This window comes from Garra rufa, chromosome 24 (assembly GCF_049309525.1).
Source record: "Garra rufa chromosome 24, GarRuf1.0, whole genome shotgun sequence".
NCBI classification, from domain to species: domain Eukaryota; kingdom Metazoa; phylum Chordata; class Actinopteri; order Cypriniformes; family Cyprinidae; genus Garra; species Garra rufa.
This window is the reverse complement of record NC_133384.1, coordinates 32,676,992-32,696,251: the sequence shown is the minus strand read 5'-3', so window position 1 is coordinate 32,696,251 and position 19,260 is coordinate 32,676,992. Positions and strand designations below refer to the sequence as shown.

The 19,260-nt window shown below is 32.4% G+C and overlaps 1 protein-coding gene across 1 annotated transcript in view; it reads right to left on the bottom strand.

The window, feature by feature from the left end:
- Window positions 1–470: 470 nt before the first annotated feature.
- The window catches only part of LOC141300564 (protein-L-isoaspartate O-methyltransferase domain-containing protein 1-like), a 36,103-nt gene continuing 17,313 nt past the window's right edge, over window positions 471–19,260 (bottom strand). Inside the window, exons 2-6 of the mRNA XM_073830848.1 lie at window positions 13,739–14,239; window positions 11,891–11,993; window positions 6,623–6,794; window positions 4,969–5,092; window positions 471–1,326 (exon numbers count right to left, since the gene is read on the bottom strand). Of these exons, the coding sequence (XP_073686949.1) occupies window positions 953–1,326; window positions 4,969–5,092; window positions 6,623–6,794; window positions 11,891–11,993; window positions 13,739–14,045 (1,080 nt within the window). The 5' untranslated portion in view covers window positions 14,046–14,239 and the 3' untranslated portion in view covers window positions 471–952. The remainder of the gene's footprint in view (window positions 1,327–4,968; window positions 5,093–6,622; window positions 6,795–11,890; window positions 11,994–13,738; window positions 14,240–19,260) is intronic.

Here is a 19,260-nt window from a genome sequence, read left to right as displayed (position 1 = left end):
TTCTTCAAATTTAAAATGCAAAATGATAAGATTTTTCAGATTTTCTGAGGGCTGTGTGAACATACTTCAAGTCTTTTTCTCAATCTTAATCTGTCTCTGTGTATTTTTTAGGAAAATGTGACAAACACGACAACTGTTATTCTATTATATTCCATTTCAGAGTAACAAAATCCTCTACAATCGACTGAAGAACTGAAATTAAGCCACATACTTCTTATGCTGACAATATATTGCAAACAAGTTGTTACGACAGTGAGAAACCACCGATTACAAACCGACACAAACAGTGACGTCTCTTACATTTTATGATCACAAGCAGAAAAAGTGGAGCGTTAGGTCTTCAGGTCGACTCGAAGACGAAAGGAACAACCAAAAAACAAATTACATCATCTATCAAGTGACGGCTCAACATCAGCACTTACAAATGTGACTAGAAAACAACAGAAATGCAAAAAAACATCTCTAGATGAACTTCCAAAGAACAGTCCAAAGAGATATATATCGAAAGCATTAGCATCATAAACAGCGAAGAATCAATCAGAGAAGGCAAAAATCAATCCCGAGCATTTCGTTCTCCCTACAATTATTAAAAAAGAAAGAAAGAAAGAAAGAAAACGTTCATTACTGGTTTCATCAAACAGCTGGTCTTACAATACAAGCCTGTGAAAAAGAGCTTCCACCACATCTCAATACAAACAAGGAAGCGTTTTAAACCCCCAAGGTCCTCCGAAGTGAAAAATCACATTCGAAATGTGAATATTACAATATTATGAACAAACACAGCAAGCACAATCAAATCCAGAGTCTCTCACGAACGCAGCGCAACCCTGTTTAAATCTTTTAAATTATGCTACATTATCCAAAAAAACTATGAAATTGAGGGTCAGAAGTAGTCTGAGAAGAAAACCACCACCACCAGCATTGATTAATGCTTTTACGGGATGTGCACGTGTTATTTCTCGCGGTAGTACAGCAGGTAGGCCTTGAGCGACTCGGGCAGCGGCAGACTGAGGATTTTGTCTCTCAGGTGGTTGACCCGTGGCTCCTCGGGCTTGACGGGCTCAATGTCTTTCTCCTGCTCGTCCTCTTTGCTCTCCTCCTCGATGCATTCATCCTCTTCGCTGTCCATGGGTTGAGGAATCAGCTGGTTGCCCACAAACACGTAGGTGTTGATGCGGCGGCGACGGCGGCATCGTCTGCGTTTGCGCTTTTGGGACGACCGCTGAGTGTTGTTGCGAGCCGGGTGCTCCTCGTTGGTCAGGTTGCGGAGGGTCCGACGAATGTAGATGCGTGACAGGTCCTGAAGACTCCTCACGGACAGTGGCGCTGATAAATAGACACACACCATAATGCTAGTTAACGAAAGGGTTCACAACTTATAATTTCTGCACAGGAGAGACTTGGTTTTGTTTAAAAACAAAAGGAAATTTATATCGGCTATCGGCCAAAATTATTTGAAAAATATCGGTATATCAGATATCAGCATAGTAGTTCTAACAAATGCATTTTTGCTCTAAATTAAATCAAACTTGTTGTTTTTTGTTTTTTTGTTTTTTATAAATTTTTGCACCGGAGAGACTTGGTTTTGTTTAAAAACAAAAATAAATAAATATCGGCTATCGGGCAAAATGATTTGAAAAATATTGGCATATCAGATATCGGTATATTAACTCTATCAAATGCATTTTTGCTCAAAACTAAATCAAAGTTGTTGTTTTTATAATTTCTGCACAGGAGAGACTTGGTTTTGTTAAAAAACAAAAGTAAACATATCTCGGCCAAAATGATTAAAAAAAATATTGGTATATCAGATATCAGCATAGTAGTTCTAACAAATGCATTTTTGCTCTAAATTAAATAAAACTTGTAGTTTTTTTTTTTTTTTTTATAAATTTTTGCACCGGAGAGACTTGGTTTTGTTTAAAAACAAGAATAAATAAATATCGGCTATCGGGCAAAATGATTTGAAAAATATCTGTATATCAGATATCAGCATTTTAGTACTAACAAATGCGTTGTTGCTCAAAACTAAATCAAAGTTGTTGTTTTTTTTATAATTTCTGAACAGGAGAGGCTTGGTTTTGTTTAAAAAGAAAAGGAAATATATATCAGCTATCGGCCAAAACGATTTGAAAAATATCGGTATATCAGATATCAGCATAGTAGTTCTAACAAATGCATTTTTGCTCTAAATTAAATCAAACTTGTTGTTTTTTGTTTTTTTGTTTTTTATAAATTTTTGCACCGGAGAGACTTGGTTTTGTTTAAAAACAAAAATAAATAAATATCGGCTATCGGGCAAAATGATGTGAAAAATATTGGCATATCAGATATCGGCATATTAACTCTATCAAATGCATTTTTGCTCAAAACTAAATCAAAGTTGTTGTTTTTATAATTTCTGCACAGGAGAGACTTGGTTTTGTTAAAAAACAAAAGTAAATATATCTCGGCCAAAATGATTAAAAAAAATATCGGTATATCAGATATCAGCATAGTAGTTCTAACAGATGCATTTTTGCTCTAAATTAAATCAAACTTGTAGTTTTTTTTTTTTTTTTTTTATAAATTTTTGCACCGGAGAGACTTGGTTTTGTTTAAAAACAAAAATAAATAAATATCGGCTATCGGGCAAAATGATTTGAAAAATATTGGCATATCAGATATCGGCATATTAACTCTATCAAATGCATTTTTGCTCAAAACTAAATCAAAGTTGTTGTTTTTATAATTTCTGCACAGGAGAGACTTGGTTTTGTTAAAAAACAAAAGTAAATATATCTCGGCCAAAATGATTAAAAAAATATCGGTATATCAGATATCAGCATAGTAGTTCTAACAGATGCATTTTTGCTCTAAATTAAATCAAACTTGTAGTTTTTTTTTTTTTTTTTTATAAATTTTTGCACCGGAGAGACTTGGTTTTGTTTAAAAACAAGAATAAATAAATATCGGCTATCGGGCAAAATGATTTGAAAAATATCTGTATATCAGATATCAGCATTTTAGTACTAACAAATGCGTTGTTGCTCAAAACTAAATCAAAGTTGTTGTTTTTTTTATAATTTCTGAACAGGAGAGGCTTGGTTTTGTTTAAAAAGAAAAGGAAATATATATCAGCTATCGGCCAAAACGATTTGAAAAATATTGGCATATCAGATATCGGCATATTAGCTCTATCAAATGCATTTTTGCTCAAAACTAAATCAAAGTTGTTGTTTTTTTTATTTCTGCACAGGAGAGACTTGGTTTTGTTAAAAAACAAAAGGAAATATATCTCGGCCAAAATGATTAAAAAAATATCGGTATATCAGATATCGGCATATTAGCTCTATCAAATGCATTTTTGCTCAAAACTAAATCTAAGTTGTTGTTGTTTTTATAATTTCTGCACAGGAGAGACTTGGTTTTGTTGAAAAACAAAAGGAAATATATAACAGCTATCGGCCAAAATGATTCCAAAAATATCTGCATATCAGATATTGGCATATAGGTTCTAACAAATGAGTTTTTGGTCAAAACTAAATCAAAGTTGTTGTTTTTTTTATAATTTCTGCACAGGAGAGACTGGGTTTCATTTAAAAACAAAAGGAACTATATATATATATATATATCGGCTATCGACCAAAATGATTTAAAAAATATCGGCATATCAGATATCGGCATATTAGTTCTAACAAATATGTTTTTGCTCAAAACTAAATTAAAATTGTTGTTATTTATAATTTTTGCACAGGAGAGACTTGGATTTGTTTAAAAACAAAAGGAAATATATATCGGCCATCGGCCAAAATGATTCGAAAAATAAGGATATTAGTTCTAACAAATGCATTTCTGCTCAAAACTAAATCAAAGTTGTTGTTTTTTATAATTTCTGCACAGGAGAGACTTTGTTTAAAAACAAAAAGAAATATTAATCTGTTATCAACCAAAATGATTTGAAAAATATCTGCATATCAGATATCGGCATATTAGTTCCAACAAATGCATTTCTGCTCAAAACTAAATCAAAGTTGTTGTTTTTTTTTTATGTATATAATTTCTGCACAGGAGAGACTTGGTTTTGTTTAAAAACAAAAGGAAATATAGGCCAAAATGATTTGAAAAATATCAGCATATCAAAAATGATCTACTTAAAAAAAAAAAAGTTTACTTTAATTTTTTTAAATTATTTTTTCTTTTAATTATTTTAATACTACTAATTGTTAAATTCAATTCAATTCAATTAAGCAGTGGATTCTTAGCATTTTTTCCTTAGGGTTGCCTTAAAAAAAAATAAATGTTGAGATGAACTATTATTGTATGTATTTTTAAGCAAAGCCAGAAACCTGTTCAGAGACATGTTCATTTATATTTGACATTTAAATTAGCTCTTGTTATGTTGAAATTTGTGGTAACGATTTTGCTCAAATGTTAAAGTATTTTCACTTAGTAATTATTTGTGACATTTACTAGCAATTTCTTAGAAATAGCAAGTAAAACATGGAAAAAAACGACATTTTGAGGCAGAAAGATTTGCTTTAATATAAAACAATCTCCAATTGTTTTAATTTATAACTTTGAATTTATTACTTTAATTGTATTCAATATACTTAACTATATAAAAGTGTAGTTTACCTATTTTATTTTTTATTATTTTTATTTTTGTTGCATTAAATTAAATTAAATAATAAATTAAATGTTAAATAAAAAATTAAGTTAAATAATAAATTAAATTAAATTAAAACTGGGCAGTGAATTTTTAGTTTCCAGCATGCTTTGCATAGGGTTAGAGAGACCTGTTAGTTGTCCCATGTTCATTTATATTTGACATTTCAAACAATTTTTGTTATGAAGTTTTTGTGATTGCTTAAATGTTAAAGTATTTCTAGTCAGAAATTGCTAGTAAATTTAAAAAATAATTACTAAGAAACAACAATATATATCTATATGTGTTGTTATGAGGTCATAAAAGGGGCGGAGACTCACGGAGGACCACAGCTTCAGGCTTGCAGCCGTCTGTCCTGCTCTGCTGAACAAGAGGAGCAAATGACACCGCCAGGATATTCTTACTCTCCCAGGAGCTCTGACCGGTTCTGGTGATCTGAGTCAGCTGCAACAACACAAACACACTCAATGAGAGACACGCCACATTAATAACCAGCTCAAACATTCAATGTAAGACATGGAAGCTCAACAAGACCATAAAAGTTACTATTACTATTCTACAATATCATGCATTTATATAACAACATAAATATTGCATTAAGAAGAAAATTAACAATTTTCTCTTTGAGAACTTGTTAGATGCCAAATATAGACAATAAAAGATGTATTTTTATAGTCTTTTTTTCAAGTTGTATATAAAGTAGGTTAGTCAAAGCTTACTCAACTGACATTTCTAGAATTAAATTGGCAATTTCTATCACACCAAAGTGTATTTGCACACATTAAATTGACATTTGTTCAGCTTGAAATGATAAAACAGTCTCAAATGAAGACAGTCAGTACTGTGTGGCACAACTCTGGTTACTCTGGTTATTTTAGTATAATTTATATAATATTAATTTATTATCAATAATATGAATTAATATTAATACTTTTTTAGTTTTCATTTGAATTTTTGTTTTTAATTTTAATATTAATTTTGTCATGTGCTTTCTTAATTTTTATTGGTTTATTTTAAATATTTCTATTTAGATTTAATTAGAATTTCATTCATTTTATTAATTTAAATGCCTGAACTTATTTAATATTCATTTTAATTTTGTTAAGTGCTTTCGTCATTTTTATTTTTTTAGTATTTTTATTTCTATTTAATTTAAATATTATTAATTTAATTTTCTTAATTTAAATGCTAAAACTTATTTATTATTCATTTTAATTTTGTGTGCTTTCATCATTTTTATTGGTTTATTTTTAATATTTTTATTTAGATTTAATTGTATTAATTTATTTTATTAACTTTAATACTTAAAAACGTATTTGTTTCAATTAGCTACCAAGGCAACATTATTAATTTTCATTTATGCATTTTTTATTTTGGATTTTCCATCTAATATTTATATCTTATTTCATTTTTATTTTATTTCACAAAAACATTTTTTTTACAGTTTTAACAAATTTTATTTAAGTTTTAATTTTGTAATGGGTGTTCCTCATTTCAATTAGTTTATTTTTAATATTTCTATTAAGATTTAATTTTAATCATGTTAATTTCAATTTATTTAATATTTATTTTATTAAATTTATTTTATTACCTTTAATACTTAAACTTATTTTAATATTAATTTTAATTTTGTTATGTGCTTTCATCATTTTTATTGGTTTGTTTTTTATATTTCTATTTAGATTTTTTTATTAGCTTACTTATTTCTATTTCAATTTAATTCATCCATGCATTTTAAGTTTGTATTTTTCATCTAATATTTACATTTTATTTCAGCTTTATTTCAATGCACAAAAACAATTTATAACAGTTTTAACAAATGTAATTTTACTTTTAAATATTTTATTTTATTTAGCAATAACACTACTGTGAAAATGAAGAGAGCTGATCATATTTAAAAAATAAATAAAAGAAAAAAGAAAAGTAAGTAAGTAAATAAATAAAGAAATAAACATTTATCATCCAGTATTTTACCTGATCCTCAATCGGCATGACCAAAATTCCTCCGACTTTCAGCAGGATTTTCATGTAGTTCTCATGGTCCTTCTGAACTCCAGCACCACAGTAGATGCGATCATACTGGTGACTGTCTGAAGAAATCTCCAGACAATTCCCCACCACAAAGTGTGGTTCGCACAACTCAAACCTGAGGGGACACATTTATAACACTGATATTCATTTCTACAACGCAATTGCCACATTTTCTTGTTTGTTTTCGCAAATCTCACAGATGTGTGGTTGGTAATTTGCTCCAGGTGATTTGTAGGGTGTTGCTACATGGTTTTGAGGAAGTTTTCAACCTTTTTGACTTAAAGGCCCCATATTGTCCAACACAGTATTTCATATATAAGCTGTAATATTTCCTTCAGCATGTTCTACTGTAATTTCAACAAACCTGCTTTTTTATTTTTAACACAAACTGGAAGTGTCAACATATTAATTAACCACAATTATATTTGCAAGTCCTGAGTAATTTTTTTTAATAAAAAAATGTAAATTAATAGATAAATAGATAGTAAATAGATATATATTACACACACAAACACACACACACACACACACACACACACACACACACACACACACACACATATATATATATATATATATATATATATAGTAACTATTTATTAAAAAAAATATAATTTATTTATAACTAAATAAAAATATATTTATTTATACATAAATATACGGTATTTTAAATATATATGCCACTGAAATATATTGTATTTTAATTAAATATACTTAAATATATATTAATAACATAATATATAAGTATTTATTTATTTAAAAAATATAATTTATTTATAAATAAAATATTTATTTATACATTTACAGACATACAAAAGTTTTTTTAAACTTTAAATAAATTAAAATAATAAATACAGCATATTTATTTATAAATCGAATTATTTTACTCTTTTTGTATAAAATAATCTTTTTTATGCCTATAAATAAATGTATAAATATTTTATTTATAAATAAGTTGTTTTTAAATAGATACTTATATATTATAAATATACATTTAAGTATATTTATTTAAAATACAATATACTTCAGTAGCATATATATTTAAAATAAATATACATTTAAAAAGAATATATTATATACATTACACATATATATTATAATAATATATATTATATTATTATTATATATAATTATTTAATAAAAACATACCTATATTTATTTAGAAAAAAAATTACAAATATTTTTATTTATAGGCATAAAAAAATGAAAGTATTTAAAAGAGCAAAATAATTTATAAATAAATATATGGTATTTGAAACATACTATTTAAAAATATAGTATTTTAAATAAATATACTTAATAAATACATATATTATTATATGTATATATGTACATATGTATGCAATTGTTTTTTTTTTTATAAATAAAGACTTAAAGTAAATAAATATTTGTAGGCATAAAAAGAACACTATTTTTATAGTCAAAAGAGTCTTTAAATATCTCTTAAATATTCTGGCCTCTAGAAGTGCAGGTGTTTTCCAAGATTTAATGTCCGCCAGCCAAAAATTGCTTTTCAAATCACTTAGAAGTAATGGCACACCTCTTTTCAACAAGCTATATAATTTAAGCTATCATTAACATGACAAAAAAAAACCATAGCAACCAAATAGAAATGCACAAACAACAGCCTAGCATTATGTCAGTGAGTTTTGCACGGACAAGTATGTTCACATTTCCAATTGAAAATGTAAGAATCTATTTCCATGGAAGAATAAAAAAGCAATTCTCCTGATGCCAAGAAAGAGCAATCTGATATTGAGCATATTATTAGCATCAGTCTAGACGTGTTTTTATCTGCTTAGTAGCCGTTTTATTAAGCCGTCATGAAATTGTCAAGACGTGTAACAGATATGGAGCTCCCAAAGCTCACCTACATTGATTAAGCAACCTTTGGGCACATGGCCTTCTGTTATGAAACACGCTTTATGGCTTGTTTAATAGCGTCAGTGCTTTGTTTGATACGTCATTAGGACTCTATCCTGACCTCGATAATGCCACCCGCTCCGGTGCATGACGAAAACAGATGTTTGTGAGCGGCAAATGCCGGGGAGGCCGTTCAGGGAAAGCATTGCTGAAGTGGACCGTCTGAGCTAGCGGTCATGTCTGTGACAGGTGTTCCCACAGGTGTGCGAATCGCTCAGCAGACCGCAGAGAGCTGATGGGCGCTTGAAGTGTTTATTCATTGAGCCTGTGGCTCGGGGTTAGCTAATGCATCCTTCGTGTAGCATGGAAGATTAATGACCAGGGCTGAGTAAATCAAAGTTCAAATCAAAGCGATCTTTGAAGTTAACCACAGAACTGCGGTAGCTCGCTTCAGCCTAGGTTTGGCTTCCTGGAAGTGGCTGGCAGTTAAAACAAATCGCTTTTAAGCAATTTCTTATTCTATAGATGTAAAACCTACCACTTTATTTTTTAAAGGTGACATAGAATGGAAAACTGTATTTACCTTGGCATAGTTGAATAATAACAGTTCTGTACATGGACATGGCATACCGTGAGTCTTAAATACCATCGTTTGATCCTTCTTATATAAATCTGGTGTTTGCAAAAGACCACTGAAAAAATAGGCCAATTCCAACATAACACAGACTATGATGTTACAGTCTTGATCATTAATAATTACGCCCCCAACATTTGCATAGCCGGAACATCAGAAGTTCTGCGGGTAGGCTATTGTGAAAAAACTAAGCGAGGACAATAGCGAAAATGGCAGATCACGGAAATAAACGTTATGTTCCAGGTTGTGCAGGAGAAGTTAAGTGCAGGGATGGGTTGGTGTCTGTACTCAGAAAGGCACGGAAAACAAATAAGGCGTTCTAATCAAATAAGGCGAGACACTAAAGGGACACGGTTAGCTTCTCGGTAGCGGTAGCCTGTTACATTGCAGTACATACAGTGGTGTGAAAAAGTGTTGGCCCCTTCCTGATTTTTTTTCCCTTTGTTTCAGATTATCAAACAAATTTAAATATTAATCAAAGATAACACAAGTAAACACAACATGCAGTTTTTAGATGAAGGGAAAATAAAATCCAAACCCACATGGCCCTCTGTGAAAAAGTGTTTGCAGGCTTCTTGCATCAAAAGTTTAAGTGTTCATGACTCCAACCTTTTGAAAGAGACTGGGCAAAAATGGCCTGCATGGCAGAGTTCCAAGACGAAAACCGCTGCTGAGCAAAAAGAACATAAAGGCTCGTCTCAGTTTTGTCAGAAAACATCTTGATAATCCCCAAGACTTTTGGGGAAATACTCTGTGGACTGACGAGACAAAAGTTGACCTTTTTGGAAGGTTTGTGTCCCATTACGTCTGGTGTAAAAGTAACACAGCATTTCAGAAAAAGAACATCATACCAACAGTAAAACATGGTGGTGGTAGTGTGCATGGGCGTAAATCCCGGGGGGGACGGAGGGGACATGAAAAAAAAAAAAGAAAAGAAAAAAAAAAAAAACGCACTCTCTATTGTGAAAAATATATGTATGTATACCTAAAATACTTGTGTAAGTAGAAAAAAAAAAACGCAAAAAATGCATTTAGAAACAGTTGAGTTCCCCCTCCCCTTCCTCACAGTGGTTTGGCCCACTGCCTGGTGCCTGCTCTACACATACGAGTCAGGTGTGTGGCTGCGGCTCAATTAATGTTGAACTCCAGTAAGTAGGGTATTTTATTCACTTGAAATAAAGCGATTCTGTTTAATGTAGTTGATGCAGACTCGTTCATAAATTAGTTGGGGCAAAAATGCTGATTACCGATGTGATTTTCCATTAATCTGCTATATTAGCGATTAAAATATTACTTACCTAGTTAACGTTAGCTTGTTTACAATAGTTTGTTGCACAATGCACTGCAGCTAACACGCAAAAGCCGTTTCCCATGCATTGGTTTATTTGTGACAACTTGGCATAATGGTAACTTAACATTAACAGACACAATTAGCATATTGTTTATGTTTATGTTAGCCTCCTTGTTAGTGCGTCCGCCTCCCGTGCCGGAGACCCGGGTTCGAGACCCGTTCGTCGCGAGTGAGATGAGTTACATTTAGCTGTGCATTTACTAAATGAGCACTGTCCGAACTGACCCCACTGTATTTTTTTGTATAATCAATTTCTATTCTGTTCTTAAGTGTCTTAATTCATTTTAAATAAAATTTTAAACCTTTTTTAATCTCTTTGTTTTTATTGTTGTGTATAAGTACAATTTGACTGTATTATTTTGTGTCCCCTTCAAAAATTGCTCATGAGAAATTTTATATTTATTGTCCCCCCCTACTGTTAAATGAAATTTACGCCCATGGTAGTGTGATGGTCTGGGGCTGTTTTGCTGCTTCTGGACCTGGAAGACTTGCAAAGTCTGAAATCCACCTCTGAATGGCTGAAGAAAAACAAAATGAAGACTTTGGAGTGGCCTAGTCGAGTCCTGACCTGAATCCTATTGAGATGCTGTGGCATGACCTTAAAAAGCCGGTTCATGGTTGAAAACCCTCCAATGTGACTGAATTACAACAATTCTGCCAAGATAAGTTGGCCAAAATTCCTGCACAGCGCTGTAACAGACTCATTGCAAGTTATTGCAAACACTTGATTGCAGTTGTTGCTGCTGAGGGTGGCCCAACCAGTTATTAAGTTTGGGGGGCAAACACTTTTTCACACAGGGCCATGTGGGTTTGGTTTTTGTTTTCCCTTCATATTAAAAAACTTCATGCAAAAACTGCATGTTTAGTTTACTTGTTATCTTTGATTAATATTGAAATTTGTTTGATGATCTGAAACGTTAAAGTGTGACAAACATGCAAAAAAAGAAAAAATCAGGAAGGGGGCCAACACTTTTTCACACCACTGTACAATTTCACTTACCACATAAACAGAGTAAGGAGAGATGACGGCGCGGACGATGGCGAATGATTTACAGATCCTGATCAACGCTGACAAGCATGTAAACTTGTCAAATGTGATTGCAAATCTTAAATGTGAAAGTAAAAAGTTATCTTGAATTCAAAAAGGCAGTTTCAATGCCCTGCATATTAATAGCGGCTCAAGCTCCGTAATTAAATATACATATTGTAAATCCGTTTCCGAATTTTTGCCCTTACCTTCAGTGTAGATATCAGAGAACAATTTTAAATAATTTTGTCAATGCATTATATGGCACCTTTAAGTAGAATATTTACATTCACAGTTAAATCTACAGAAACAATGTGAAGTAAGAGTTGAACATGCCTGTCAAAGCTGTCGCTGTTTTTAATGAAGTCATCCAGTCTTTCTTTTGCATACTCCACCACATCCCTGTGTAGCTCAACGCCATGATTTACTCCGAACGGACCTGCAGATAATAATAATAATAATAAATAAGAATCACTGATATTATTCTATATTTTCATTGAAATATTAATATTTACAGCCAATAACAACAAAAGTTGAAAAAATATGCACAAAACTTGCCAGTGTGTTACTATACAGTAAAACAATCCATCTTGCAAAGCTTTTTGAAAAAAAAAAAAAAAAAGAATATTTTTATTAAAAGAGGATGGATTAAATGGGTCAAAAGTGGCAGCGAAGACATTTATAATGTTGAAAAATGTGAATTATAATGTTGAGATTTATGCATCATCTGAAAGCTGTATAAATACGCTTACATTGATGTATGGTTTGTTAGGATAAGATAATATTTGGCCGAGATACCACTATTTGAATATCTAAAATCTGAAGGTGCAAAATAATAATAATAAAAAAAAAATCTAAATATTGAGAAAATCGCCTTTGAAGTTGTCCAAATATAATTCTGAGCAATGCATATTACTAATCAAAAATTACATTTTAATATATTTATGGTAGGAAATTTACAAAATATCTTCATAGCACATGATCTTCACTTAATATCCAAATGATTTTTGGCATAAAAGAAAAATTATTTTGACCAATACAATGTATTTTGGCTGTTGCTACAAATATACCTGTGCTACTTAAGACTCGTTTTGTGGTCCAGGGTCACATATGATTGTTTTAAGTGTATTTTTTATCAAATAAATGCATTGTATTATGTGAGACTTTTAAACCCTTTTTATGTTTTTCCAACTAAAATTGCATGACTTGAGTCATTCATGTATGTAGTGCCAAAATTTGTTCATAGGAAATCCTTAAAACCGAGCAATAATAAGAGTAACAGTGATGCAAATAAATGTTCTATTACTTAAATATGATTCAAAGGTGAAATCAACAATAGACACAATATTCAAACAAATAACCATGTTTTAAAAACACTTCCACTGGTCTCAGTTGAATATGTAGATGGCCAAAAACCTGATTTATGCAACTTCAATAAAATAAATTATATGTACAGTGCAAGACTCTGATTGTTCTTTTTTTGTTTTTGTTTAGTGATAGTTGTCCATGAGTCCCTTGTTTGTCCTGAACAGTTAAACTGCCTGCTGTTCTTCAGAAAAATCTTTCAGGTCCCACAAATTCTTTGGTTTTTCAGTACTTTTGTATATTTGAACCATTTCCAACAATGACTGTATGATTCTAAGATCCATCTTTTCACACTGAGGACAACTGAAGGACTCATATTCAACCATTACAGAAGCTCACTGATGCTTCAGAAGAGAGAGAGAGAAAAACAATGCTTGAAGAGTCAGGGGGTGAAAACTTTTGAACAGAATGGAGAATACATTTTTCTTATTTTTGCCTAAATATATTTTTTTCATTTAGTACAGCCCTTCAGAAGCTACAGAAGATAGTTACATGTTCCCAGAAGACAAAATAAGTTAAATTTACACTGATTGTCATATTGCAAATGTTTTCACCCCCGGCTCTTAATGCATCGTTTTTCTTTCTGAAGCATCAGTAAGCGTTGAACCTTCTGTAATAATTGCATATGAGTTGTCTTCAGTGTCAGAAGATGGATTTCAAAATCATACAGTCATTGTTGGAAAGGGTTTAAATACACAAAAATACTGAAAAACCAAAGAATTTGTGGGACCTGAAAGATTTTTCTGATAAGACATAGTCCACAAGAGAAAATAACAGTTGATTAGTTTGACAGATAAATGTTATGAGTGTATTTCTCACCTATGATCAGGCCCACCATGGTGCTCAGGTATCCCGTGCCACTGCCGAGGTTCAGGAAAGACAAACCCTGCTGGAGCCTCAGGGCTTCCATCACCTCAGAGTAGATACACGGCGCTGACAGGTGTATATTTCCATGCTTCCACGCCAGGTCCTTGTAGGCATTGTCTCTGTAGCCGTCCAGGTAATAATCTCCACGGTCGATGGCCCTAAAGGCCTGCTCCACGCGGTCTGAGCGGATGTACTGCGCTTCCTTCAGGTTGTCTATCAAATCGTCGTTGTCCTCGCCAGCGCTGACTGCTCCCCCCATGATCCCCTCCGAGAAAAGAAACAAACAAAAAAAAAAAAAAAAGAAAAAAAAATGCAGAGGAGGTGAGAGACGGATAACTAGACCGGTCCTCACATCCAGATGAAAGTGCTGGAGCGTTTCTCCGCAGGGATGCCCAGTCGTGATGCCTGTGTCCCACACAAATCACCTCAGACCATTCTCAGCTACGGCAAGATCTGAGGATTGAAAAACAAAAGGTGACGGTTTAGATCTCTTTCTCACACATTTCAGTTTACCCTTCTCTCCTGAAAACAGGAGCCGTGCTGCGCGAGAACGTCTGTGCCACCTGATACCTGCCGGCTTTGATTCTTCAGCTAGGTGTTGCGTGTACCTGATGTTACCTGCCTGGTGCAAGCAGGTTTAATATTGCAGAAAGCAGCTGAAGCACCAGTCTGAAGTCTTACTGCATGTAAGATATATATACATTGACGTCAAAAATTTACATACACCTTGCAGAATCTGTAAAATGTTAATTATTTTACCAAAATAAGAGGGATCATACAAAGTGCATGTCAATTTTTTTTTATTTAGTACAGACCTGAATAAGATATTTCATATAAAAGATGTTGGTTTTTAAAGATTTTTGTGTTTTGAAACCCTTTGCAACAATGACTGTATGATTTTGAGATCCACCTTTTCACACTAAGGACAACTGAGGGACTCATATGCAACTATTACAGAAGGTTCAAACGCTCACAGATGCTTCTGAAAGAAAAAACAATGCATTTAAAGGGATGGTTCGGAGTAGAATTGACTTCATTGCTATGCACTCCGAAGCCCATGTAAATACCCCATCCGAAGTTTTTTTTTACCTTAGTCGAACATTTATGGAGATATTAGAGTTTTTCGAATTGCTTGTTACAGGAGTGAATGGTACATGTGATGTATCTCGTAAATTGCACCACTAAACGTGCAAGTAATCTTACCAAACTTGTACAGTAGTGTAAATAGGGTATGTACTCACAAAACGCTGCATCGGAACATTTGAAAGTCCACCATGAGTGTTTTAAAAACACGTTTTACTCGAGAACTACTAGTCTCAAAAACTACAAGTCGACGTCACTTCCCTGGTTTGAAAAAAGCACGTAAAAGTCCTCCTACTACATCTGTGTGCATGTCAACTTGTAGGAGGACTTTTACGTGCCTTTTTCAAACCAGGGAAGTGACGTCGACGTGTCGCCATTTGTAGTTTTTGAGACTAGTAGGGATCGGCTAAAACGTGTTTTTAAAACACTCATGGTGGACTTACAAATGTTCCGATGCAGCGTTTTGTGAGTACATAACCCATTTACACTACTGTACTCCGAACCATCCCTTTAAGAGCCAGGGGGTGAAAACTTTTGAACAAAATTAGATTGTGTACATTTTTCTTATTTTGTAGAAGATACTCGCATGTTCCCCAGAAGACAAAATAACTTAAACTTACCCTGATCTTCAAATTCAAAAAGTTTTTACCCCCCGGCTCTTAATGCATTATGTTCCCTTCTAAAGCATCAGTGAGCGTTTGAACCTTCTGTAATAGTTGCATATGAGTCCCTCAGTTTTCCTCAGTGTGAAAAGATGGATCTCAAAATATACCAAAAGTGACAGTAAAGACATTTATAATGCTACAAAAGATTTCTATTTCAAACAAATGCTATTCTTTTGAACAATTTTCTATTTATGGTTTCCAAAAAAGCACAACTGTTTTCAACATTGGTAATAATAATAATAAAAAAACGTTTCTTGAGCTGCAAATCAGCATATTAGAATGAATCATCATCATCATCATCATCATCATATGACACTGAAGAATGCAGTAAAAAAATAAGGTTTGCACAGAAATAACAGAAATCACAGAAATAAAATTACTTTATTTTTTATTTTTTGCATCATAAAAAGATTTAAAAAAAAAACCTTTTAAAATATTTTAAGGTGAAACAAAAAATAACTAATAGTCATCACCTTATTTACCCAGTTGATTGATTACATTGATAATTGCAAAAATCTTTGTATTACAGGTTTTCGAAAATGTTAATGAAACATGCACTAATTTGCATACATTTCTAGTGCAAAAATCTAAACACTGGAAGAAGTTAGTCTTAAAATTTTTGTTTAATTCTTTTTGACAGAGTCAAAAGTTTTTACAGAAGGGATTTTTTTTGGAGAATAAAATGTATAAAATTAAGCAAATCATATGTGAACAAATCCCTATGTAAAAACCTTCACAATATAGACAGGAATAAAAATGCAAAGTCTGGTGTGTGTGAGTGCTACTGAAGTGGAGATTTATGGCTCAGTGTAGGAGAAAAAATCATTTTGAGAAAACGGGCTTTAAAAACATGCATTGTAATTGAAATCTATTGACACAAATAGATAAAGTGCTATAAAAGAAACACTTAACAGTATTTATGTTCATCCAACTGAAATTTGTAAATTTGATAATTTAGAAGAGTAATATCAAATCCCTACTCAAGACAAAATGTGATAAATCATTCATGTTGTCTATAGCACAAACAGTTCTAGACGAGTTATATGTGCCAGTTTTTCAAGTTTAAAAGTTTGTTCGACTCCCTAAACATAAGTATGAGCAAGAATACTAATAGTGATGTAAATAAAATATATATTTTCTTGATATGGCTCAAGGATGCAATTACTATTGATGTTACCTGGCTGATGCAAGCAGCTATAATACTGCAGAAAGCAGCAGAAGTCCAAGCCTGAAGTCATACTACGTGTCTCAAATAATACTACAATAAATGCCAAAACAGAAAAAAATCACTTATTAAAGGATTAGTTCACTTCCAGAATACAAATGTCTTTAAGATTTACTCACCCCCATGTCATCCGAGATGTTCATGTCTCTCTTTCTTCAGTCGAAAAGAAATGAAGGTTTTTAAGGAACACATTCCAGGATTTTTCTCCATATAGTGGACTTCAATGACAAGCATTTGTGGTTAAAAAGTATATACATTTTAATCATGTAGAGCCCTTTGAAGCTGCACTGAAACTGCAATTTGTATCTTCAACCTGTTGATCCCCATTGAAGTCCACTATATGGAGAAAAATCCTGGAATGTGTTCCTTAAAAACCTTCATTTCTTTTCGACTGAAAAAAGAAAGACATGAAGATTTTGGATGACATAGAGATGAGTAAATTATAAGGAAATTTGTATTCTGGAAGTGAACTAATCCTTTAATCAGGATATCTGAACGTCTGCTTCCCAGAAATGTTGTGCACTTAACAACTGAATAGGCTTTGAAAGCAAGAGCAAAGTAAGTCTGAAAGTGGCATTTGGGTTGCAGACAGGACATTTAGAAAGTGTCAGAATTTGCACGTTTGGTAATTGAGTTAAGCTGAAGTGCTGTAACCTCAAGGGTTTTCATGAACTTGAACTAGATTTAAACAAACAAACACAGGGCTTATTTACTTACAACGGTTCAGTGAGTTCAAGAAAAGCCCAATTACTGTACATCGAAACGTCTCCATACCCCATTCCAATTAGGGATGGCTTTGTAAGGAACCATCCATAAAAAAGAACCCAATAAATCGGTTTCTTTTCCTGTGTTGACATACTTCCTATTGAGATTGAAGAGCTCAAGCTTTTCTTTTTAAATATATGTAGTTTTACGTTTACATTTTAAAAAGCTAACAGGCTTAAGATTACATCACAACCAATAAGTCACGATTTTCTACTTGCAATTGCTAGTCAGAAACAGCTAGGATTAGAAGGATGAGTTGTTCTCATTCTTACAGAGCCCTCAAAGTGACAATTACAGATGTCAAACTGCAGATTTGCAAGGAAACCCAAAGACTTGCACATGCAAACGAGAATATTTTCCAAAGTGCACAGGAAAACAGGGCTTTAAGTACACTGCCTATACAAAAATGAGCAATTATTAACATTTTTTTTAAATGTTTTAATGTTTTTAATGGCTCTTATTCTGACCAAGGCTGCATTTATTTGATTAAAAAATATAGTAAAACAGCAAAAATGTGAAATATTACTATTTGAACTAGCTGCTTTTAAGCAAGGATGCATTAAATTCATCAAAAGCAAAAGCAAGGGCATTTGTAGAGCCCTATGATTTCCGTGATGTGTATACTATCGTATGCAAACTGAAAATTAAAGGTCTTCACAGCTACCTGTCATAAAAGTTTGGCTTAACTTGAAGAAACTGTGACAGAAATATATTACTTAAAGGGATAGTTATCTCATCCGGGACTTTTCACCGATTACCCCTTATGGCGTTTGCGTATACTACGCCAGAGCGTGTTCACATGTAACGAGTCGAATGATAAGCTTGTGCTCATGACAGTTGGACGTGGCTGTGTATCAAAGGTAAAAAATTATATAAATACTGTTCAGTTTCTCGCAAAAACCGATCATTTCGTGTCTTAGGACATCAATGTATCGTCACGAGCCGCAGGGTGTAATTTGGATTTGTCTGTGCATGTTTTTGTTTACTTTTAAAGGTTTGGTGCCCATCCACGTCCATGATATGGCTGGCAGACTGCACCGGTTTTCGTTAAAAATCTTCGTTTGTGTTTTTCTGAGGCAACAAAGTCGCCTACATCTTGGGTGCCCTGGGGGTAAGCAGATAAACATTTTCAAAATTTTCATTTTTGGGTGAACTATCCCTTTAATGTAATGACAGTACTACTATTTATAACAAAAATTATTATTAAAACATCGTTTTTTAAACAAATATTTACCAGAAAAAATATTTACCAGAATTTATTTACCAGAAAAATGTAAATACACAACACAATATTTCTGAAAAACAATAATAATAATAATATATTAATTCTATATAAAATCAATTAATTAGACATGCTTTTTGAATATTAACATGTAATGAAACCTTTAAAATGAAATCCAGAAAAATTTATGGAAAACACAGAAGTTGGTCAAAATAAAACTGAATTTAAAAACTGAACTAAAATGCATTTTTAGAGGCCTTGAAAATTTGGGAAAAAAATAAAACAGATTTCATAGGCGCCTAGGCATTTATAATATTTCAAAAGATTGCTGTTCTCTGGCAGCAAAGAATTCTATAAAAATTAGGGCCGGGACTTTAACGCGTTAATTTAGATTAATTAATTACACAAAAATAACGCGTTAAAATTTTTTAACGCATTTTAATCGCACTTAGATTCGGACCGATTATACTGGAGCACCAACTAGCGTTCAGACAAACTGCGTCCGTCCTAAATA